Source organism: Gossypium hirsutum, chromosome D06, assembly GCF_007990345.1.
Source record: "Gossypium hirsutum isolate 1008001.06 chromosome D06, Gossypium_hirsutum_v2.1, whole genome shotgun sequence".
NCBI classification, from domain to species: Eukaryota; Viridiplantae; Streptophyta; class Magnoliopsida; order Malvales; family Malvaceae; genus Gossypium; species Gossypium hirsutum.
This window is the reverse complement of record NC_053442.1, coordinates 34,719,542-34,746,044: the sequence shown is the minus strand read 5'-3', so window position 1 is coordinate 34,746,044 and position 26,503 is coordinate 34,719,542. Positions and strand designations below refer to the sequence as shown.

The window sequence follows — 26,503 nt, the reverse complement described above, 5'->3', positions numbered from 1 at the left end:
AAATTAATTAAATAATATTTATTTCCATGGTAAATATTATATTATGTTTTATTTTTGAAATTTAAACTTTAAACTATATACTTTTAAGGATAAAAAATATTAATTAAATTAAATTTTTTATTAAAATTTTAACTTTAAAGCTAAATATAAAAATTAATGAATTTAAATTTAAATTTAAAATATTATGTTTAAATAAATGAGCAATCTACCTCACAGCTCATCTGATCTATATTAACTCGGCCAAATATAAAAGAAGCTAAAAAACACGTAATAATTAACAATCATGGTTAAAGAAGATAGTACACAAGGTAACTACAAAACCCTATTTCAATAACACCAAATTCAAGTTCCGACTAAGATAAACGACCATGGAATGCAACATTAAATAATGCTCCACTTGAAGAAGTGCTAAGCCTTGGCTTTTCCAGCTTGAAGAGATTGAATCCTCTACAACACCTTCAATATCTAAAGGATGCAAAACCAAATGATCAGATAAACCCCAACAACATAAAAGTTCAAGAACTCGAGCCCCAACAACATACCCTGCATCCTCTAGCCTGATCCATTTTCCATGAAAGATATTAGATTCATTGACAATAGAAGAGCCATTTACTGAACTAAGCATCATCCCAAATCCTAATATTAGCTTTAATGTGAAATAATCAGATCTCAAGATCAGTCAACAATGATGAGATTCAACTATAAAACATTAAGAAAATGTACCTTTTTTCTAATTCAGCAATGTTGTTAACCCAAGTTTGATTGTACTGAACAAGCTTAGAGAAAAAAAAATGCAAAGGCACTCAAGCTAACCTGAAATGGAAGCACAACATTCAACAGTTCAAATTTTGACTCCAAATTGATTTAAAACAAATCCCAATAAAAGCTACTATTGATTTGTTTAGTTTTGGTCTATGTAAACACCTTTTCTATTTTCTAAAGTAATAAGATCTCAACGGATTTATTTTATTCTTATTTTGAGACTAATTTACCTCATTTGATCATAATTTCTCGACTAATTTAATGGATAAATCAAATAATTCAATGAGAAAATAAAAGTTAAAGGAAACAAACTCAATAGATGTCAAATATTGCAACAAGAAGAAAAAGGTGAATTATTGAAACAATCTGAAACTCAGGTTGCTTGCTAAGAATACGAATTTACAGTTTAAATAAAATAAGGGAAAAGAAAAAGCAAGTCTCTAATTTAAACTTTATCATTTTCTGATGCATTTCAGCATAACATAAGAGGAAGAGATATCAAGAGAGAGTGAAGGAACCTCTTGTTTTTCCCAGCATCTAACGTTGTCCCAGCATAATGTCGAGAACGTCTTGAAATAAGAGTTAAACAAAAATCCCTGCCAGAGACAGAAAGTTTCACTTGGACATCAAAGTTGGAAACAACAAACATTAGATCAAAACTTTAAACCATGCACCAAATGGAAACAAAAACTTCTAGCTAACTTGGATGAGAAAAATTTTGAGACAGAATCTAGTTCATCTTTAGTTACTACTTTTTAAGGTACCTAATGCTATAAGAGAAAACCTGGTAAATGGTCGATGATGCTCCTTAAGAATATTGACAAACAGACTCCATTCAATAAAATAAAACCAACGAAATTGTAAATATAATGGTTGGTCCAATAATATGGATTAAATTTTTAAAAAAAGCATTAGTCAATGCAAGACAACAAATAACATTCGACAGCTACTCCATAACCAGAAACAATTCTGCGTCACTGAAAATGGTAATAAAGTTCAAGAACTCGAGCCCCAACAACATCTTTTAAGCAAAAACCAGACACAGAAACTGAAAGAAACTAAAACAATTATCTGAACTTAACAATCTTCCAGCAAATATTACTTCCATTATCACTTATCACAAAAATAAATGAATAGGAAAAAGCCTAAAATGTATCATACCTGCTTGAAAAATCCATATACCAAAAAAAATTATATTAAAGATATTGAACTCTAATAAATTTGAACTCTAATATAGCACCTGGATATCCCTTTAAAGATATTGAAACATCTTCCATCTCTGCAAAAGCTTCTTCTTTGTCTCCAATCTCGTATAAGGCCAATGCCCTACCAACTCTTGCATAGTCTAAGAATGCAAAATCTTTATAATTTTCAACAACCTGAAAGCAAGTGATGAAAATTTATTCACATACACTGCTGCATCACAACTTTACAAGCTGGTCTAAGTTCATAGGCATCAGAGGTGCATTAAAAATAATACGAACTATTGTATATATGTAATATGCTATGGTCATAATAATCCTCTTGCAACAAAATAAGGTCTGAAAAGGGCGGAGACACATTATACCTTCATATTTTACGATATATTAGACAGTAGAATTCAAAATTCACAAGCAAATTGCTATAAATCCTGTTATACCTCCACCCCTTGGAGACAAATTTATGGCTAGTATTTCCTTCAACATCTGGTCCATCATCCTTCAAAAGAAAATCATTACTCAATATGTGATAAAGGCCCTCTGTGCCAGCACAGAGGCGAATCTTAGGACCTTTTGAAAATTTAATTACATTTATCTGATTGCTAGCTGACAGAATGAAGTGGATCCAAAAGAAGACAACAAGGAGCCATTGCACTCATCCAAATTGTGGAAGAAAGAATCCGGGTCTTTTTCTTAAAAAAATTTTTGATCAAATAAAATATTTTAAAAATTTTCAATAGTATTATATTAGTTTCTAAGTAATACAAACCTCTGCTTCTTCAATAGCATCCTCTCCTATGCCCCATGAGATACCATCAGAAAGAGATGCTTCTGCTCTTTCTCGTCTAAGTGAAGCTTCCCGGTCTAACATCTCTTCTCGGATCTTAGCTTCTCTTATGACTTTCAAGTCTTTTTCCTAGAACACAAAAGCATGAAACAAATTACAACAATGAAACACAAAAATACAATTGTATATATGACAATTTTAATGACTGAAACAATAAAACAATGTTAAAGCAGAAGTGAAGATCCTGATCCAGAACACAACCCAATAAAGTATTCTCTCATAACAATCCTTCAAAAGATGTCAAGTAATACAAGTATACTAACTGAAAAAGATACAACAAGATTCTAAATTGTTAATTTGCTGGACTACTTCTTTCAACACTTGGTTTGTATTTGATTTTATTTTATTTTATTTTTAAATTTAAAAAGAAGAATTGTTCCACACAAAAATGTGGTAAGAAATTCATCAATGTACAGGAAGTTCAGAGGTTTAAGAAAATTTAGCAAGCCATCCTAGCCACTGTGCTATGGTATTCAGAGAATATGAGATAAAAAATATTAAGCTATTGGATGGTGCCTCATGATGTTTTAATTTCCCAGCACTCAAAAATTAGATGGATATTTTAATAAAGAAAAGATTTGCAAGCAAAGAAAATAATTTAAGTGTAAAAAAAAAAGTAATTCTATCTGTTAAACACTTCACCCCTAAATTGAACTAAGATAAAATCAAAGAATCAATAACCAAAATAGGTTGCATAAAAGTCTTACCGGTGGCATCAACTCCGAAGGCCCTTGGAAAATATACAAACGAGTTGAGCTACGAATAAAAAGAACAAAAAATTAATCCGAATCTGATATAACTTTTTTCTTCCAAAAGTAAACAAGCAAATAAGAGTGCAACATGGTAAAGGTGAGAGCAATGAAGCACTAAAACTTTTAGAAGTTTAGAACCTTTTGAAAATCATTACACTGGCATTGAGTATAAACAAAAGGGTGTTTTTTTGTTAAACGTTTGCGGTGGGGATAGCCATTAGAGAGCAGAAGAAGAAGGGGAAGTAGAGAAAACGATGAAGAAGGAGTTCAAAATGTCGTCGTCTGGTAGCGAGATGGAAAGCTGGGTTCTTTTGATAGGGTCAGGTGAAGAGGAAAGAGAGAAAGGGAGAGGGGAAAGGGTAATAGGAGAAAGGGAGAGCAGAGTGTTTGTTGGAGAGTGGCAACTGAGAAAATATTGTCGGGCATGGGAAATTAGGGATTTCAGGGGGGAAAATTTGGGGTAAAATGGCTCCATTTTTCAAAGTTAAATGATTTTTGCGGCGTTTTCTATAAAAACGCCGCTATTGCTTGCCTTTTGTGGCATTTTTCATATAAACGCCGCAAAAAATCATTTCATTTTGAACAAAAATCATTTTATTTAGACTAATATTTAAATATATTTATTAATTCTATTTAAACTAATATTTAAATATTTAAATATATTTTATTTAAACTTAATTATTAATTCTATTTAAACTAATATTTAAATATATTTTATTTAAACTTATTTATTAATTCTATTTAAAATAATATTTAAATATATTTTATTTAAACTTATTTATTAATTCTATTTAAACTAATATTTAAATATATTTTATTTAAACTTATTTATTAATTCTATTTAAACTAATATTTAAATATATTTTATTTAAACTTATTTATTAATTCTATTTAAATTAATATTTAAATATATCAAATGGTTTAGATTAAATTTTTTTAAATATAAAAGCATTAATTAATTGTATAAAATTTTATCAATTAACAAATTTCAAGTAAACCTTAACCTTAAACCCTAAATTAACCATTCAATACATATAAAGTCTATCTATTATATATCTCTTAAATAATTTAAACTATACTCATAATTTCAATATATTTAATTTACTATTATCTCTTTTACAATTATATAAGAACATATTTAAAATATAAATTAAAAATAATTAATCTAAACACAAAACCCTAACCCGACCCCTGAATCCCTAAACCCCAAATCCCTAACTCTTAACCCATAAAGTCTAACCCCTAAACCACTAACCCCTAAACCTTAAATCCCAACCCTTAAACCTCTAAACCCCTAAACCCTTAAACCCTAACCCGAATCCCTAACCCTAAACTTTAACCCAAATCCCTAAACCAATTAAATAAGCTTATTTAATATATAAATTAAAAAACACTAATTAATTCAAACCCTAAACCCTAACCCGCATACCTAACCCCTAAACCTTATTTAATATAAATTAAAACATACTAAATAATCTAAACCCTAACCTGACATCAGATCCATAAACCCTAAATCCCTAACTCTTAATATTTAATACCTAACCCCTAAATTGCAACCCTTAAACCAAATCCCTAATTCCATAATCTATAAACCTTAAAATTGTAAGTCCTAAACCGACTTTAAATCTTAAATTAACCATATACCCTAAACCATATATATTAAACCCTAAACTATAATGATAATTAATTAAATATTTTAAAATTAATACTACCGTATCTTTTACAATTATAAATGAAATTATTTAATATATAAATTAAAAATCAATCAGTCATGTACCCCAAAAATTTTAAAATTATTTTAAATAATAGTATTTTAATTTTTCCATTTTTAACAAATATTTTTTTATGTTTTTATTTCAAACTATTTCAAATTTATCCATTTTTAACAAATATTCAATTAAAAATAAATTGAATTTTAATTAATTTAAATAAACAAATTAAATAGTAAATAGAGAGATAAAATATTGTTGCGGCGCTTTTTCAAAAACGCCACTAAAGCATTGAGCATTAGCGGCGCTTTTTCGAAAATGCCACTAAAGGCCAGAGCATTAGCGACAATTTTCTGAAAACGCCGCTAAAGACCAGAGCATTAGCGGCGCTTTTTTAAAAATGCCGCTAAAGTCCTGAGCATTACGGCACTTTTTCAAAAACGCCGCTAAAGGCCAGAGCGTTAGTGGCACTTTTTCAAAAACGCCACTAAAGCCCCGAGCATTAGCGGCGCTTTTTAAAAAATGCCGCTAAAGCCCCGAAAGATTAGAAAACGACGCGTTGGGCTTACATTAAAAACGCCGCTAATGCTCATTTTTAGCGGCGCTTTCCTTAAAGTACCGCTAATGCTCGATCTTTAGTGGCGTTTTATGTAAAGCGCCGCTAATGCTCGATTTTTAGCGGCATTTTTTATCCAAACGCCACTAAAAATGTCGCGAAAAGCCTGTTTTGGTGTAGTGTTTACTAAAATCTATTTCATTTATATAGTTTGCATACTTAGGATAATTTGCATTAGGGATCATTGCATTTAGTCTAATATATTTAAATTACCACTTCTCAACTATATTGTGTTTTTATTTACCAAATTGTTAATATAATTTTACAAATTAAGTGACTTAGCACAAATACAATCCTTGTGGAGACGATAACTCGATACTTACTTATTACTTGATAACAACTCTGTACACTTGCACAAACCTAAGCGTTACACCTTTCCTTTACATCGTTGCTCACACGAGCTGTGAAATGGGCATGCTCACATGAGCTATAGGTTGGAATGTAACCTACACGATGCTGCTCACACGAGCTATGGAGTATCAGAAACAAATGCAGGACCTTAACCATCGGTAAAACATTCAAGACTAGCACCCAAAACATGAAATCCCTAATGACATGTCATTTGTATCCTATGAATTCCTAAGGGTCAACCGAGACTTGATATCTGTCAATTCATCATAATGTTGATACATTCTCATATATATATTTATTCATATATTTTAAAAGTGACATAGTAAGCATTTAATTTAAATAATAGTATAACGATTACAATTCATACGAACTTACCTGGCCAATTTGCAGTAATGACTAAGTATAGGGGCTATTTGGTAATTTTCTCTTCTCCTCGATTTTTTACTAGTTCTTGGTCTAAATTAATAATTCCATTCAATTCATTAATTCAAACAGCAACACCAATTCATTTTATACAAATAAGTCCTTTTTGACATTTTTACAAAATTACCCTCAATTTTTCATTTTTATTCAATTTAGTCCATATGTCCTAATCATGCAAATAAACCAATTTTATTGAAAACCAATACCCCCCAAATGTTAATAGCTTCCATTAACGCCCATATTTGTAACAATTTCACATCAAGTCCTATAATTATTATTACTTTAGCAATTTAATCCCTAAACATTTAAATCATTAAAAATTACTTTACAAAATAATCAAATTTAATAACAAAACTTCATAATCCTCCATAAATAATCAAAAACAACTCAAATATCCAATGGCAAAAATTTTAAATTTTAACAATTTTACAAATTGATCCTCGGGTTAGTTGGACCTAGTTGCAACGATCTCAAAAACATAAAAATTACTAAAAACAAACCTCAATAGCCCAACCATGCAAGGAATGAAAGTTTGCCAAAACTCCATGGCTTCTCGAATGGTGTTTCTTCCTTCTCTTTTCGGTAAAGGAACAATATAAGATGATACTTATCTATTTTTACTTTTGTTTTAATATTTTAATACTTAAACATTAATTTAATAAAACATTTCAAATAATAACTTAAGAATCAACCACATTGCCCTCCACTATTACCAATTATGGCTAATTTTCCATATTAAACCATCCATTTTTTAATTTATACAAATGCGCACATAAATACTAATAATATTTGACATTTGTACTTTTTACAAATTAGTCCTTTTTAATTAATTAACTATCTAAACATTAAAATTTCTTAACGAAACTTTAATACGACCTTAATAACACTCCATAAATATTTAATAAAATAATTGCAACTTGGTTTATAAAAATGAGGTCCCGATACCTCATTTTCTGAAACCACTCAACTTTAGGGTCCTACCACTTGAACCTAATTATTCTTTCAAATAGCATAAATTGTCAATTCAAAATTTATATATACATGGCAAGAATTAGCAGTGAGATTTTTGGTTAAGTATTTCCCACCTAGCAAAAACGCTAAGTTAAGGAACGAGATCACAACTTTCCAACAATTGGATGACGAGTCTTTGTATGAGGCTTGAGAGCGATTCAAGAAGTTACTTCGTAAGTGTCCTCATAATGAGATTCCTCATTGTATCCAGTTGGAGACATTCTATAATGTCTCAATGCAAATACAATATTGATGGTAGATGCTTCCGCGAATGGTGCAATTTTATCTATGTCTTATAATGAGGCTTATGAGATCATTGAGAGGATTGCGAGTAATAACTATCAATGGCCAACAAATCGAACAGCTTTAGGAAGACGTGTAGCCGGAGTTCATGAAGTTGACTCCTTCACTTCGTTATCAGCTCAGGTATCGTCTATTTTCTCTATGTTAAAACAGTTAACCGCTAATAGTACTAATAATTTTGTAGCTCAGCCACCATGTCCATTTGAAACAGTTTCCTGTATATACTGTGGGGAAGGTCATTCTTTTGATAATTGTCCATCAAATCCAGAGTTAGTGTACTATGTGGGGAACCAATATCAAAATAGGAGTGGACAAGGACCCTAGTCCAACTTCTACAATCCTTCATGGCGTAATCATCCTAACTTTTCTTTGAGCAACAAAGGAAATGGACCGAACAACAACTTATTGCAACAAAGACCCAACCAATCTCAAGGGTTTAATTAGCAAGCACCATAACCACCTCAAGCTGAGGCATCAAACAGTTTGGAGAACTTGTTGAAAGTGTACATGGCAAAGAATGACGCTTTGATTCAAAGTCAAGCAGCAACACTGAAAAATTTGGAAAACCAAATGGGTCAGTTAGCTATGGAGCTACGTAATAGACCACAAGGAACCTTGCCAAGTGATACTGATAATCCAAGAAATTTGGGTAAAGAACATATCAAGTCAGTGGAATTGCGAAGTGGTAAAATTCTAGAACCCCAATTGATTGATGTCGAAAATAAGCCCGTTGAGAAGAATCAACCAGCTGTTGAAGTTCCTACACCAAAGGAATCAGAATCTGTAAAGTTTGACAAGGTAAACCCTGACTTAGTAAATTCAGATATTTTAACATCTTTTTTGGATGCAGATTTACCTACTCAAAAAAGTTTTCCGGTTCAACCAAAAGTTCCATCACCTCCATATCCGCAAACATTGCAGCAACACAAGCAAAAACATGAGGTGCAGTTCAAGAAGTTTTTGGATGTTCTAAAGCAGTTACACATCACTATTCTGTTAGAAAAAATTTTGAATTATGTGAAGTTTATGAAGGGTTACTGTCCAAGAAAAAATGACTAAGTGAGTATGAGACTATTGCCTTGACAAAGGAGTGTAGTGCGTTCCTGCAGAACAAACTGCCATTGAAATTGAAAGACCTAGGAAGCTTTACTATACCTTGTAACATTAGTGAATCTTACTGTGGTAAAGCTTTGTGTGACTTAGAAGTGAGTATCAACTTGATGCCTAAGTCTATCTTCAAGATGTTAGGGATAGGTGAAGTAAGACCTACAACTGTTACGCTTCAGCTAGCAGATCAATCTTTTGCATATCCCGAAGGAAAGATCGATGATGTTTTGGTAAGAGTCGATAAATTTATTTTTCCTGATGATTTCATTGCCTTAGATTTTGAAGCAGACAAGGAAGTGTCGATCATCCTTTGTTGACCTTTTTTAATCACGGAAAGAATGTTAATTGATGTGCAGAAAGGAGAACTCACCACGCGAGTTCAAAATGATCAGGTAACCTTTCTTAAAGCGATGAAATTTCTCGATCTAGCAGAGGAGAGTTCAGTTATGGAAGAGAGTTCTTGGTTTCCATGAAAAGCAATTTTGAAGAAGATCCATTGGAGAAAGCCTTAGATCTTGACCCTTTGGAGGATGAAGAAGGTAAAGAAAACATGGCTTTGATGGAAGCCAATCCGGGAAATTTTATTTAGTCCACATGGTTTGAACTGTTGGGGTTGGAAGTCAGAGAATTTGTGCAACCCAAGTTGTCAATTGAAGAACCACCTAAACTCGAACTAAATGTACTTCATTGTCATTTGAAATACATTTATTTAGGTGATTGTTCTACTTTGCCTGTGTTTATTTCGGCGAAACTAACGAAAGACCAAGAGGAGCAACTAATTGTTGTTCTAAAGAAAGTTAAGAAAGCAATTGTTTGGACCATAGCTAATATTCAAGGTATAAGCCCTTCTTTTTGCATGCATAAAATCATTTTAGAAGAAGGTGAAAGAGCTCGAATTGATGGCCAAAGGAGGCTCAATCTTATTATGAAAGAAGTTGTAAGAAAGGAAGTGATCAAATGGTTAGATGCTGGAATCATCTATCCTATTTCAGATAGTTTGTGGGTAAGTCCGGTGCAGTGAGTGCCGAAGAAAGGTGGAATCACGATTGTTGAAAATGAGTGTAACGAGTTAATTCCAACAAGAACTGTTACCGGTTGGAGAATCTGTATTGATTACAAAAAGTTGAACAAAGCTACTCGGAAGGAACATTTTCTGTTGCCTTTTATGGATCAGATGTTAGATTGATTGGCAGGTAATGAATTCTATTATTTTTTAGATGGCTATTTGGGATATAACCAAATAGTTGTAGCCCTGGAGGACCAACATAAAACAAACTTTACTTGTTCATACGGTACATTTGCTTTTAGGCAAATGCCTTTTGGTTATGCAATGCACTTGCAACTTTTCAACGATGCATGATGGCAATATTTACTGATATGGTTAAAAATTTTGTTGAGGTTTTCATGGATGATTTTTCTGTTTTTGGTAACACTTATGATATCTATTTGAGTAATTTGGCTAAGGTACTACAAAGATGCGAAGAGACGGACCTTGTCCTTAATTGGGAAAAATGTCATTTTATGGTCAAGGAAGGGATTGTCTTAGGTCATAAGATCTCAAAGAAAGGAATTGAAGCAATAAAGCAAAGGTGGACATAATTGAAAGATTACCGGCCCCAATTAATGTGAAAAGAGTCAGAAGTTTCTTAGGCCATGCCAGTTTTTATCGAAGGTTTATTAAGGATTTCTCAAAAATTTCTAAGCTGTTGTGTTTGTTGCTAAAGAAGGATACAGTGTTTGATTTCAACAAAGTATGTTTAGAAGCTTTTAAAGAGCTAAAAAAATGGTTAATCTCAACCCCAATAATCATTACACCCGATTGGAGCACACCTTTTGAGTTGATGTGCGATGCAAGTGATTATGCTATTGGAGCTGTGATTGGTCAAAGAAAAAATAAAGTGTTCCACCCCATTTACTATGCAAGTAGAACCTTGACAGGAGCCCAACTCAATTATACAATAATTGAAAAGGAACTATTTGTTATAGTTTTTACTTTTGACAAATTCCGCTCAGATTTTATAGGTACCAAAGTTACAGTATTTACTAACCAAGAGGCCATTAAATACTTGCTTACGAAGAAAGAAACAAAATCAAGGCTAATTCGTTGGATACTTTTACTCTAAGAATTTGACCTGAAGATCCAAGAAAGAAAAGGCGCCAAAAATCAAATAGCTGATCATTTGTCGAGGTTGGAGCAAGATGAGGTAACTTAGTCATGTGTGCCTATCAACGAGAATTTCGCATATGAACACTTATTTGAGGTAAATTGAATTCATCAAATACCCTGGTTTGCTTATTTTGCCAATTATCATGCATATGGAATAATTCCTCGAGAAATGACATACCAACAAAGGAAGAAATTCCTTCATGATAGTCGGTATTATTTTTGGGAGGATCCATTTTTGTTTAAATAATGTACAGATAATATAATCCGAAAGTGTGTAGCTGAAAGCGAGATTGCTGAGATCTTGTATCATTGCCATTCATCTCCAAGTGGGGGACACGTTGGTGGTTCACGTACTGCAACAAAGATTTTGCAAGGAGGTTTCTTTTGGCCTACATTATTTAAAGATACTTATGCTTATGTGAAGAACTGCGATAAATGCCAAAGGACTGGAAATCTATCAAGGAGGAATGAGATGCCCTTGACAAACATTTTGGAGATTGAATTGTTCAACGTATGGGGCATTGATTTCTTAGGCCCGTTTCCTTCTTCGTATGGGAACAAATACATCTTCGTTGCTGTGGACTATGTATCCAAGTGGGTTGAAGCTGAAGCATACCCTAAAAATGATTCTAAGGTAGTCATGCGTTTTCTACATAAGCATGTGTTTACACGATTTGGGACACCAAGAGCTATTATTAGTGATGAAGGTTCTCACTTTGTGACAAATGGCTTAAATGGTTGCTTGATAAATATGATGTGAAGCATAAGATTGCTACTGCCTATCACCCCCAGTCTAATGGGAAAGTTGAAAGAGTGAATCGCGAAATCAAAGGTATCCTTGAAAAGGTAGTACGCCCTAACAGAAAAGATTGGTCTCAAAGGATTGATGATGCATTATGGGCCTATCAAACAACATTTAAGACTCCGTTAGGAATGTCTCCTTATCGGTTAGTCTTTGGAAAGACATGTCATTTGCCATTAGAGTTGGAGAATAAAGGTCACTGGGCTTTGAAGCAGTTGAACTTTGATCTTAAGCAAGCCGATGATAGAAAGATGTTACAACTTGATGAGTTGGAAGAGCTGAGGTTGCTTTCCTACGAGAATGCCAAAATGTGTAAAGAAAAATCAAAGAGATGGCATGATAGTCATATACAACCTCTCGAGTTTAAAGAAGGTCAAAAGGTTTTGTTGTTTAATTCAAGGTTAAAGTTATTTCCTAGGAAGCTTAAATCCCAATGGAAAAGACCTTATACCATCTACATAGTTTATCCTTATGGAGCTATTGAATTATATGACAATTACGGAGGTACGTTTAAAGTTAATGGTCAACGTCTCAAAACTACTGGGATGGTGAAGTTGAGCAAATTGAATCCTCACTCAAATTAGCAGACCCTTAATTTTTCATGAACTTATTTTGTAAATAAATAAATAATTAGAACTTATTTTCTTAACTTATTACATTTAATTAATTCTATCTAAGGAGATTGAAACTTAAGCGGGACCGTTGTGACCCCTCCAACCTTTCTTGGGAATTAATTTAATATAATTTGTTAAGAATAAATTTTTTAATTAAGACTTAAATTTTTATTTTAATTTCATTTGTTCTATTTAAATTTTTATGTTAATAAAGAGGGTCAAATTTGGCCCAAGAACTAATCAGTTTTTTAGTAAGATATAGTCTGAGTTTGTGGCCTAAGACAGCAAAAAAGAGGGAAACATCCATGTCTTGCCATCACACCTATTGCTTGTCGACCAAGTAACCCTAATGTAGCTAAATTTTTGCAACATGTTGCCCTTATCATAATTTTTCAACATGTTGAACTGAATCAAGGTGAGCAAGAAGAGCCAACTGAGCCGGATACAGAGGATTCAATAGATGGAACTGAAACTGAAGCTAATTCAGTCACAAACACTAAAGAGGAAGAATCTGATAAGGAACCGAACATTCTTGACCAAGAGTTGAGCCAGAAGAAGAACCAGTCAAGCTAAGTGTTCAACTTGAATATACAAATCCCATGCCGACTTCTGCAAGTACTTCAAGGAAATCGGAGTTGTCAATTTTGATAGATATGTGCAAGTTCATGCACAATCAACAACAAACTTACTGGAAATATGCAAAAAATTAGAGATGACTCAATTCGAAATACTTTTAAGAATATCTCTAATACTTTTGTTCCCGAGTTCCCAGATGCTATCTTTGAGACGTGGATGGAAGATACTGACGATGCAAGTGGAGATGGAGCTAAAGAAGACAAGGGGAATAAGTCAGAAGAATAAAAGGGGGATTCTTGTCCTGTTATTTATTTAATTATTTTTAGGTCTTTAGGAATTTATTTCTTTTGTAATTAGGATTTAATATCTGCAGAATAAAACATAGCAAGCATGAACAAACTTAGCACTTCTTTAGAAAGAATAAGACTAAGTGATGTGGTAATGGGAATGAACATGTCTAGGATTGGGTTATTAGGGAAGACTTGGTACTTAAGCAGTCTTAATGACTCACCTCTCTTTCTTTACAACCCTACCTAGTGTTCAGTTTTCATTCATTACTTTGTTCTTGCAATGAGGACATTGCTCCTTTTTAAAGGGGGTAAGGCAAATAAATTGCTCAAACTTTTAAAATTTTCAAGTATGTTTTAATGATTTCTTTCATAAGTATGTTTTAACAAATGAATGTTTAGAGATATTCTTGTTACTGAGATAGTTTGTATGCAAGTATGAATGATGATTTTATCTAAGTGAAAGTATGTTATCATGAAGAATGGAATGCTTGTATGATCTTAGCCTTAGTAATGTTTCCCATGAAAACTTAGTTCTTTTGATATTAAACATGCATGAAGGTTTATATCTTTAGAATTGACTTAGTAACTTTCTTGTGGCAAAATCCTAGGGGACATAAAAATCTTAAATGATATAGGCATTATTTCTTTGGATCGTTTGAGCCTTTTCAAGCCAACCCTATGATATTAGACCCTTAAAACTGTAATTTTGAGCTTAAAGGCCTTTTTTTTTTGCAATGAGCCTACATTATAAGTCAATTATCATCTTTTTAAAGCTATCCTAAATTTGTGCACCTATCTTAACTAAAGTTGTCTTGGGAATCAACATTTAAGGAAATTTTCATAAAGATGTATGTGCTCATGCTTAAAAAAAGAGACAAAGAAAGAGTGAAGAAAAGTTTGCTCAGTCTCTAAAAAGAAAATATATGAGTATGAGTTCAAAATAAGTTTGGGGGAGTTCCAAAGGTTCATTTGAAGAAAATGTTGAATTTCGAGAAATCCAAGACAAGTTAAAGGTTAAGATTTTGAAATCGAAATGTCCTATCTCTTAAAATTCCTACCTTTAACCGAGCCTCGTTACAACCTTATAAAAGACCTATTGATTTGATAATTATGTCACCTACATTAGTGGAGAGAAAGTATAAAGTTCAACATATGAAGATCATAAATAAGCCTTATGATTGTTTTGCTTGATTGCTGAGAAATTGTGTTGAATGAAGAATATTATCTATGGCTGTGACATACATGCAAACTATGATTCATGTTGGCATATCTTGAAACTTAGAATAAAATTTTCAAAATGTTTGTATATGAGTTACTTGTTAATAAAGAAGATCTATGAGCATGATTATGAAACGAAGATTGATGCTACTTACACTCTTAGCAAAATTTGCCTTAGCAAGACCTTGTGCTATGCATGGACATTACTCGGGACGAGCAATGATTTAAGTTTGGGCGTGTGTAAATTGAAAAATATGTAGGATTTTTCCTATATAATTCATCATCTTTTTACTTAAATTTGTTGTTAAAACCAATTAATTGTTTAATAAATTAATGAGATATACGAAAATATGAAATTAGGACATGGAAATTATTAAAATGTGATTTTATGCGTTATTATATAGTTTTCATGCATAAAATTGCTTATTTTATATTAGTTTGAGCGTATTATATTTTTAAGCTATAAAGTGGGTCATGCATGATTAAATTAAATAATAAAATATAAACTTATATTTAATAATTCATTTTAAATATTTCATTAATAAATTGAGTTTTAATTAATTAAGTAAATTAATTAATTGAAGTGGTTAAAATTATATTATTTGGTCCTCTAAACTATCTAGTATTTTTGGACAGGTCTGAGAGTTTTCTTCTAATTGCAAAACTGTCCAAAATAGGGACCAAGTCAACCCAATTTTCGGTTGCACATGGCTGATCATAATTCAATTTTTGGTTTATTTACACAAGGTCCTTGAAGAGTTAAAGAAATCAGAGATTTTCCTGAAGATTTACTGGTGACCGAGTCTTAGTCTTGAGTTTTGGTGGCACTCAAATTGACCAAAAATCAAGCAGAATCAGCCACATTTCCTCAATTCATGGCTACCCATCCTTGGAAGAAGTTTCAAAAGATGGACACTCCTATTTTTAGCAAACTAGCTCCCTTGCCTCACCTATAAATAAGAACTCATTTCCACTTTTTCAATCATCCCTCACTCATTCATCATTCTCTCCTCTTTCAACTCACGCCTATCATCATCCTTGTGTAAGTATTTTTAGCAAAATTAGCCTCTTAAAGAACCCTTGGTCGGCTAGCTTGGAGAACCATCAGCAAAGGAGCAAAGTAAAGAAGCGAAGGAGCCTCGTCAGTCAGAATCTTGGGTGACAGCCACTCTGAATTGGGTTTAATCTTTCTTTTCTTTAATTTAATCTAAAGATGTTTGCTATGTGTTCTTTGTTCTTGTTTACAACAATGTTAGCTTAATTTTATTTAAGCTGGGATGATTGCATTGATTAAATAATATTTATTTGATTCATACTTATAATGTTTGTGCCTCAATCGATCATATTTTTAATTAAAATCAAGTCTGTATTTCGTTCATACTTGATTACAATGCACCTGAATTAGCTGAGTGATCCTGACCAGACAATAGCTAATGGACTCATAATTGAAATGTGCATGCTCAATTTAGATCCTGACCTGATTAAATTGTAGGTCGCATAACAACTCTGACCAAGCTCTGTTATTTGCATAGTTTTTAGATTTGTGTGATTAAATTATTTCAAACCTGACACATCCCTGTTACTTCAAACAAATACTAAGAAACCCTTAGTAAATAAGGATCAGTAAAATGCGTATTTACTAAGTAAAGGATTTCGAAAGGACCTAATTTGGTTTCCAAACTCATGAAAGATCGAGTTGCCATGGAATGTTTTTCCGAATGTTATTAAGCATGTTGATAATAAATTTGAGTTTAATTAAAGTAATTGTCCTAGTTTATTTATGTTACAATTTTTGCAAATTGTGTTTAATTTTACTAAAATCTATTTCATTCATATAGTTTTCATACTTAGGATAATTTGCATTAGGGATAATTGTATTTAGTCTAATATATTTAAATTATCACTTCTCAACCATATTGTGTTTTTATTTACCAAATTGTTAATATAATTTCACAAATTAAGTGACTTAGCACAAATACAATCCTTGTGGATACGATAACTCGATACTTACTTATTACTTGATAACGACTATGTACACTTGCACAAACCAAAGCACTACACCTTTCCTTTACATCGTTGCTCACATGAGCTGTGAAATGGGCATGCTCACACGAGCTGTAGGTCAGAATGTAAGCTACAAGATGTTGCTCACATGAGCTGTGGAGTATCAAAAACAAATGCAAGACCTTAACCATCGGTAGAACATTGAAGACTAGCACCCGAAACATGAAATCCCTAATGACATGTCATTTATATCCTACAAATTCCTAAGGTTCAACCGAGACTTGATATCTGTCAATTCATCATAATGTTGATACATTCTCATATATATATATATTTATTCATATATTTTAAAAGTGACATAGTAAACATTTAATTTAAATGATAGTATAACGATTAAAGTTCATACAAACTTACCTGGCTAATTTGCAGCAATGATTAAGTATAGGGGCTATTTGGTAATTTTCTCTTCTCCTCGATTTTCCACTCGTTCTTGATCTAAATTAATAATTCCATTCAATTCATTAATTCAAACAGCAAAACCAATTCATTTTATACAATTAAGTCCTTTTTGACATTTTTACGAAAGTACCCCCAACTTTTCGTATTTATTCAATTTGGTCCATATGTCCTAATCATGCAAATAAACCAATTTTATTGAAAACCAATACCCCTCGAATGTTAATAGCTTCCATTAACGCCCACATTTGTAACAATTTCACATCAAGCCCTATAATTATTATTACTTTAGCAATTTAATCCCTAAACATTTAAATCATTAAAAATTAAATAATCAAAAACAATTCAAATATTCAATGGAAAAAATTTTAAATTTTAATAGTTTTAAAAATTGATCCTCAGGTTAGCTGGACCTAGTTGCAACATTCTAAAAAACATAAAAATTACTAAAAACAAACCTCAATAGCACAACCATGCAAGGAAGGAAAGCTTGTCGAAACTCCATGGCTTCTTCAATGGTGTTTCTTCCTTCTCTTTTCGGTGAAGGAATAATATAAGATGATACTTATCTATTTTTACTTTTGTTTTAATATTTTAATACTTAAACATTAATTTAATAAAACATTTCAAATAACAACTTAAGAATCAACCACATTGCCCTCCACTATTACCAATTATGGCTAATTTGCCATATTAAATCGTCCATTTTTTTAATTTATACAAATGGGCACATAAATACTAATAATAATTGACTTTCACACTTTTTACATTGCTAAACATTAAAATTTCTTAACTAAACTTTAATACGACCTTAATAACACTCCATAAATATTTAATAAAATACTTACAGCTCGGTTTATAAAAATGAGGTCCCGATACCTCATTTTTTGAAACCACTCGACTTTAGGGTCCTACCACTTAAACCTATTATTCTTTCAAATAGCATAAATTTTCAATTTTCAATTTATTTTCATACCACATTTGAGTTGTAAATATTAAATAATAACATTTACGAACTTACTCATCGGATTTCTGGCCCCAAAACCACTATTTTTGGCACCAATAAAAAATGGGTTGTTACAATAGGATTGTGTCCACTAGGGTATGTTAACGAGGTGCGCCACGTAATCGTTGTTGATTGTGTGTAAGTTATCCAACATTTCATGGAAATGATGTTGAACGAACTCGTACCTTGTCGAAAAAAGTATACCCATTAATGCAAACAATGAATGAAATATAGTATAGTATGATGGTGGAAATAGTGGCAACTACATACCCATGTCAAAGCCTTGATCTCGCTCACTTTTCAAAGGCCATTTTGTGTGGCAGTTGGAAACGACATGTCTTAGACAGTACCTATGGTGCGTGTGATCCCAAAGGCTACCATGTCGTTCAATTACGACTAAGATTTGGAGTCCCCTGTCGAAGATGTTGCATATACTGGGTTGTGGGACACCCGAATTACTAGATCCATATATCGGATGTTACAACACTCAAACAATTAGCCAAAAATTTTTACGACAGGTGTATAATCAATTTAAATGTACTTTATATTCATTTATTTACTATTCTCAAACAAAAGATTTATAAAAGAGGATGTTTAATATTTACATGAAAATTTCAAAAATAACATATGGCATTACTACTTAAGGCTTTGCTAAAGACAGACTCTACATGGCACAGAGTACTAAGCACTATGCTTTTACTATGCCCTTTGTATGCATAACATCGCAACTTAAACTGCCACCTTGGTGTATTGCTGGCTTGGTCCCTCCTTACGTACTCACTCTTTAAGCAGAACTTGCATCAGAAGTAGACGTTTGTAAGTTCAAACAAGCTTAGTGAATTTTTAATCCATGTTACCTTTAAACGTTTATTGTTCAACTTCTCAACTTGATGATTCTTGGCTTATTTTCTGTCATTGGAAAATACTTTCTGATGTCGGGCGCATACATATACGCCAATTTCTATACTTTATCAACCTACACACAATTTACTGATTAGACATATTTTAGATTTCATCACTCGATGCGTAACTCATATACTTTTTGTAAATTAGATACATTCTTCAGAAAGATATTCATACATAGTGTATTTTTGACAGATTTCTACACAGACAAATGTTGAACACTTCACCCAGGATAGTATTCTAACAGATATTACTTCTGACGGATACATATACCAACTGCTCCTTTAAGATAAATTTCATACGGATGATACCTTTGGCATATTCTCATACTATAAATTTGGTAACTATCAAGATACCAATAGAATCAACTTAGATTGCAACTTACTCTGATAGATGATACATCCTAAATCATTCCAGGGAATCCCAAACAACCCTTTTACTTGTCATGAGAACTCCCAACTTGGTGGACAACTTAGTCTCTAGATAACCTTTATACCCATCATGAACTACTCAGAATTGGTGGATACCAAATAATTTAGATAACTTCCTTACATAGCTTAAACAAACTTAGATTTGACTAATACACAAACTACCCAAATTTATGATTACATGAAGTTGTTTGTACTGATGAGTTACTATGGCAGATTCTCTATTTAGAAACACTTCTGTGAACTCTTTTCTAGAAATGCCCCTAAGGCAAATTAAATTTTTCTATAAGACTATCCAAATAGAGATATATTCAAACTTACCAGATCTTTATCATAGCATCAGCTAGCGTATAGTCTCAAAGAATACTCAGATCTCACCACAAAGGCGCTTAACCAGACTTTTGCCACGAAGGCATCACAGAATACACCACATAGGCTTCACAAAGAATTACATGTTTACTGTCTCGACGAACTATCTCAGAGGGTGCCACGGGTTTCTCCCATATGGTCTTGTACATATTTTCATGTCGTGCTCTGCTAGTTCGATTTACATCTTACCGAAGGCAACACCATGAGTATTTTCATTATTATATGATGCCATGGGTCTCTACCACATGGTCTTACACATATCTGTATATCATGATTTGCCAGTCCGATTAGCATTGTATCTACCCTATCAGAGGCATCACAAAGGGTTGTTTACTCATTTAACAAATTCATACTCTTCCATACCTGATCTCACATGAGTACAATACCACACACCATCTTGTTCATGTAATAACTCATATATCTCAATTGTAAATATGCATAACTCTTACGATACTTTACACACACATGCTTTCATCAATTTTCTAAAAATACTAATATATAAATAACCATTTTAAATTTAACATCTATGAGTCAAGTTAAAGCCTCACCTGAAACTCACCTTTACAGCATCTTAGAGTTCCTAACCCAATCGTCCTTCCCAAACCAACAGCAACAACTGCTTAAAAGAACATGAAACTTCCACTAAAATCTAATTTATAGACAATTTACAAAATCTAAATTACAAACGACCCCCATGCAGGGCCTTCTAAAATTATAACATGCAGAGTTATCAGACTTACCAAGAGGTTGAAACATCCACCGATTAACCCAAAAACCTTTGCTTCTAATTTAATGAAGAAGAAAAGAATATATAAGTTCAAGAAGAAGAACCAAAATGTGGAACAAAAAGAAGAAAACCATACAGATATTCCATTCATATTAGTCCCTCTTAGTGGATCTTGACAAGTGTTAATTGGATATAGAAGTTTCCCTTTAAACGCCTTACAAAATTAAGAAAAATATAAAAGAGAATTTGATGTAGATGTTTTTTGACCAATCAATCCATTCAGTTGACTCCTAACCAATCATGTTACAGAACCCATCTTTCACAACACTCAAGTAAACCAGGCGTACAATACCTTTAGCGGTAACTCTCATAGGTGTGCTCTTCGGTTGTCATATTCTTTCTTCAATTGAAGTATACCTTGGAATGAACTCCTAATATACTTCTATGGGCGGATGTTATATGTGCCAAAATTTATTTCGCCAGAAGCCTGTAAATTGGTGTACTATACTACCATAGTGCACCAAAACAGGTAACATTCATATCTACTCACCTTCTTATCAGATCTGCCAAATTTGAAGTATGATAGGGGCAACATGATGACACAATTAACTAAGGGACAAATCCCAATCATCTGTCTTTTGTCCTGGCGTTATTGCAAACACTATCGGCAGGATCCTTTGATTACCATATTAGGTAGCAATCATCAACAACCGATGCTAATACCTCCCTTACTACTAGGTATCGTTAATTTGTACCAATGGCTTGCAGTGCCAAAAAGCTTCCCTGCACTAGTCAAAAGTCCAACAGAATCGATGGAAAACTCTTTTTCTAGGGACCAAATGATCGAAAGAGTACTCTGGGTGCACTTCCATATTTGTTACGGAACTTGGGATGTACTGATCTAGTACCTGATACCATTGTCATAAATCATTATATGATCTATCCCACCCTTAATACAACTTCTCCATTGCCTTTTGTCTTGCAACCCATGCCTTGTAGTACTATGGCGTGTAATCATATTGACTACGGATATTGACAATTAACACTGGTACGATAATTCTAGGACTCACTTTCACCATAGGTAAAATTATGCCAGCTATCATGTTGGAGTCTAGCCTCAGATGATCTTGACTTGCACTTGCAAATGAGGAGTCAAAGTTACGGTATTAGCAAATACGAAGACCATTGTTAGGTCACATAGAAATATTGAGTGATCGCATGGCGCACCTGTTGCAACCTAAATATGTGGACCAATATACTTATTTATTGTCCACAAGCTCGTCTTCTTCGATAAAGATGCCATGATTTACCATTGGCACCTCCTGCTTGATACGAGTCACAAAAGCCCAAATTCTTGAAGGCAAGGCCCAATAAGCAAATTCCCAGCCCAATCAAGAAATCCATACATACTTAGTTGAAAATCAGGCCAAATTGTCAAAGTGGCCCAAGTTGTAAAGTTTTATTTTTATTTATTTATTTATTTATTTACTTAGTTTAAATTTTTATGTAAATATTCAGTCCAAGAGTCCCAAATAAAGACCTTTGACCGAATTTTCATATTAAAATAATTAGGAGTTTTTTTTATTTTAGTTTTCTAATTAGATTAGGACTAGTTATAAGGCCTATTTAAAGGCATGGCTGGCCACCTTGTAAAGAACTTCTCAAATATATCAAAAATATCAGATTTGTTTAAGTGCAGAATTCTCTTTGAGTTTTTCTCCAAGAATTCTCTCTTGAGTTTTCTTTAGAAGTTGTTTTAACAATCTTTTGATTGTGGGAGCCATCTTCAGCCTTCTTCTTGCCATTGATATTCTTTGGAGGGGAGATTAGAGCCGTTTGAAGGGAGTTGTGAGATCTTTCGGGATTTCAAGGCTTCTTAGGACTTATCTTTTAATTTCTTGCTGTCAATTCTTTCTTTATTTCTGCTTGTGCTGAATCTTTATCTAATTTATTTTCTGTTCTTATTGTGTTTTCAGCCTTTTTCTATCTTAAGGAATCAGCCCAAAAATCTCCAATTTCTAGGATTCTTCCATACTCTTTTTGGGTGAAATCAGATTGTCAAAATTTGGGGAAAACTATCTTGGTGTTCAATTGGGCAGAATCGCAATCTCCTTTAGGGTTTCAAGAACCCTTATTAACACTTATTTCTATTCTCAATTTGATTCTTTGCTGATTTGGGGATTTTATTTTAGATCTGGAAATTCAAAGTTCTAATCTTTTAATTTTCTGTTTCATTTCAGATCTGGTTGTTTAGGGTTTTCGTAGGAATTTCTCGTGACTTGGCAACTCGAACTTGGTCCGCGCGCAACCCCTCTATCATTTGGTATCAGATTTTGGGCGTTTTGGGTGTTATTGGTTGATTTCTAAACTGATCTCTATTTTTTTTAAACTACAAAAGTAGTTTTACCCAGAAAAATTTTTCGAAAAAAATTCATTTGAGTGGGTAAATGTTGTCTGATTGATCTTAAATTTTACATACATATTTGTGGCACTGTGATTGAATATAAAAAAATATTTCCCGTAAAAAAGTCAGTCAAAAAAGTCAAAAGAATTGAAAAAGATGAAATTCAATAAAAATTAAAAAAAAATATTCAGCGGGTTGAGTTTGGTGCCCAAACTTTCCAGATAAAAAATTAAACATTTAAGGACATTCCATATTTAATTTCATGATTTTTGGAGATCGGGAACACCTCGAACGAAGTTGTCAAGTTACTCCGCAGTTTTTCGGGTTTTCTATTTTTAGCAATTTTTATTGATTCTTAGCTGTAGGTTTTCATTTGTTTGCCTTTATTCTTCCTTTACGCTATCTAACACCTTCTTGTTTCTTGTGTTAGTAGGATTTCAACGTGTGCCCAATTCTTCCTCGGTGCAACACGAATCAATTGGTGTCTCGTCAGTTTTTGGCATCCTAGTGCACATTAGGATTCTTTGGTAGATCGGTTCATCCACTCTCTAATTGGTTGATATAAACTCTCCTAAAGGACTCACAAGACTGAATTCTACCTCATTGAGAATTTGAATTTTCTTTTTGAGTGATTAACGGTGAGGTTTGCTAACTTTTATTTTTGAGTGTTGAGTGTTTATTTTTGCAGGTTTTTGGAAAATGTCTAAAGGTGATATTGACCATAATGATGTCTATGACATGTTTCAAAAACTCCAACAACAATTAGATGAACACGCTGCCACACTTTGCACCTTGAGTACCGCTTTCAATGAGGTGAGATTGAATCAAGATCCTCATTATCGGGATCCAATCAACGAAGATAGGGATAACCAGCCCTATAGGCGCGGCCCTCGACGTGTCCCTAGAATGGATGATGATTTTCATGATCGTGGGCAACCTTCTTTGGCAAAACTAAAGAGCGAGCAGCAACGAGAACATCTCTTTCATACTCGCTGCCATGTACAAGGTAAGCTTTATAGAGTTATTATTGATGGTGAAAGTTGCTCGAATGTAGCCAGCACGAAGATGGTGGAAAAGCTTTGCTTAACCACTACCAAGCATCCACAACCTTATCAACTACAAGGGCTTAGCAACGAAGGCCAATTTAAGGTCACTCAACAAGTGCGCATTGCCTTTTCTATCGGTAAGTATCAAGATGAAGTTGTGTGCGACGTAGTGCCTATGCAAGCCTGCCATTTGTTGCTAGGAGAACCATGGCAACTGGATCGAAAGGTCACTCACAATGGTCGTACAAATAGGTATTCTTTCAAGCATCAAGGAAGGAAAATCACCTTAGTGCCGCTCACTCCGGAACAAGTCCATGAGGACCAAATCAAACTGAAAAATTCTGTTGTTAGAACAAGTGAGGAAAAAGAAAAAGAGAATGAAAAAGAGCAAAAAGAGATTGAGAGTGAAAAGGAATGTGAAACAGACAAGAAAATTGAAAAAGAAGTTGAAGAAAGAAGAGAAAATGAGTTAGAAAAAAAACAAAAGAAAAACATGAGGAAAGGGTAGTGAGGAATGTTTCCACTAACCAAGATATGAATTTTTCTTGTGTTACTACTTTTCAGGTTCCCGAAAGACCGAAAGATAACTTTCAACTTCAATACCTCTCAAATGAAAGACGCTTTCAAACGATCAACATAGGCAAAGATAAAATCACACTACATGAGCCCGAAGAGCTTCGACTACACTATGCCCCCGATGAGTGAAGGTTTGTATTAAATGGAAAAGGTAAATCAACCCTTATTATTCTGCTTATAAAGTGGACTCAATTGCCATTAGCCCCGTTCGATCGAGGAAAGTCGAGTCCATTTGATTTTTCAGATTCGAGGACGAATCTTTTTGAGGAAGGGGGAATGATATGAGTCACAAAAGCCCAAATTCTTGAAGGCAAGGCCCAATAAGCAAATTCCCAGCCCAATCAAGAAATCCATACATACTTAGTTGAAAATCAGGCCAAATTGTCAAAGTGGCCCAAGTTGTAAAGTTTTATTTTTATTTATTTATTTATTTATTTACTTAGTTTAAATTTTTATGTAAATATTCAGTCCAAGAGTCCCAAATAAAGACCTTTGACCGAATTTTCATATTAAAATAATTAGGAGTTTTTTTTATTTTAGTCTTCTAATTAGATTAGGACTAGTTATAAGGCCTATTTAAAGGCATGGCTGGCCACCTTGTAAAGAACTTCTCAAATATATCAAAAATATCAGATTTGTTTAAGTGCAGAATTCTCTTTGAGTTTTTCTCCAAGAATTCTCTCTTGAGTTTTCTTTAGAAGTTGTTTTAACAATCTTTTGATTGTGGGAGCCATCTTCAACCTTCTTCTTGCCATTGATATTCTTTGGAGGGGAGATTAGAGCCGTTTGAAGGGAGTTGTGAGATCTTTCGGGATTTCAAGGCTTCATAGGACTTATCTTTTAATTTCTTGCTGTCAATTCTTTCTTTATTTCTGCTTGTGCTGAATCTTTATCTAATTTATTTTCTGTTCTTATTGTGTTTTCAGCCTTTTTCTATCTTAAGGAATCAGCCCAAAAATCCCCAATTTCTAGGGTTCTTCCATACTCTTTGGGTGAAATCAGATTGTCGAAATTTGGGAAAAACTATCTTGGTGTTCAATTGGGCAGAATCGCAATCTCCTTTAGGGTTTCAAGAACCCTTATTAACACTTATTTCTATTCTCAATTTGATTCTTTGCTGATTTGGGGATTTTATTTCAGATCTGGAAATTCAAAGTTCTAATCTTTTAATTTTCTGTTTTGTTTCAGATCTGATTGTTTAGGGTTTTCGTAGGAATTTCTCGTGACTTGGCAACTCGATCTTGGTCCGCGCGCAACCCCTCTATCACTGTTGCTCATTGCGCACTTTGCCTTAAATCTCTCTGGACGAGATTTTGTGACAATAGTTCACGCCATTCTTTAAGCTAAACTACTTTAGTGCAATAAGAAAAGAATTTTTTGAGGAATAGTCCATGTGAACTTCTAATTCCTCGACATTTGATGAAGAACTTGTTTGGTCATGTCTTTTGTTCGGGAGCTGCGGGAACTCTAACCCACCGTCAGAGTAGAGGTTGACGTTATGCATATAGGATAGAGGTTCATATGCCCTAAATCATGGATCTGGGTCTAGAGCATTGTTTAAACTGTTATCTTTAGAACCACAAGGTTCTAGCTTAGTTTGAACCTACTCTAGTTTAAAAAAGTGCTAAATTCGAACCATCCGACTTGGACTGTAGAATTGGATTGGGGTCAGATTTAGATCCGTGCACAACATCCACTGCCCCTTCGTTTGCGCCTGCATCTTCATCCACCTCTGCATCTTCACTGCCATCTTCAACCAAAGGGTTTTACGTACCCTCATTTAACCCAAACGTTGGGAGTAAATGATTAGTTCTTCTATACCCCATGTTACAGTGAA

The 26,503-nt window shown here is 33.3% G+C and overlaps 1 protein-coding gene and 1 non-coding gene across 17 annotated transcripts; both read right to left on the bottom strand.

The window, feature by feature from the left end:
* Window positions 1-206: 206 nt before the first annotated feature.
* Window positions 207-3,997, bottom strand: LOC107901790 (uncharacterized). Of its 16 annotated transcripts, none has more exons than XR_005914645.1 (8): window positions 3,699-3,997; window positions 3,516-3,564; window positions 2,731-2,877; window positions 2,003-2,141; window positions 1,281-1,358; window positions 724-813; window positions 543-646; window positions 207-465 (listed from the first exon to the last, which is right to left on the bottom strand). XR_005914645.1 is itself a non-coding variant. In XM_041095540.1 (6 exons), the coding sequence occupies exons 1-5, from the start codon at window positions 3,710-3,712 to the stop codon at window positions 1,345-1,347; spliced, it is 363 nt and encodes a 120-aa protein (XP_040951474.1). In that variant the 5' UTR covers window positions 3,713-3,997; the 3' UTR covers window positions 207-813; window positions 1,305-1,344. The 16 variants fall into 16 exon arrangements, 1 of the variants encoding a protein (XP_040951474.1); XR_005914644.1 differs by having other exon boundaries at window positions 543-636; XR_005914648.1 differs by having other exon boundaries at window positions 543-617.
* Window positions 3,998-7,758: 3,761 nt separating this feature from the next.
* On the bottom strand, window positions 7,759-7,865 carry LOC121218805 (small nucleolar RNA R71). The gene has a single exon (XR_005915282.1). It is a non-coding gene; the product is annotated as a small nucleolar RNA R71 (small nucleolar RNA).
* Window positions 7,866-26,503: the final 18,638 nt, after the last annotated feature.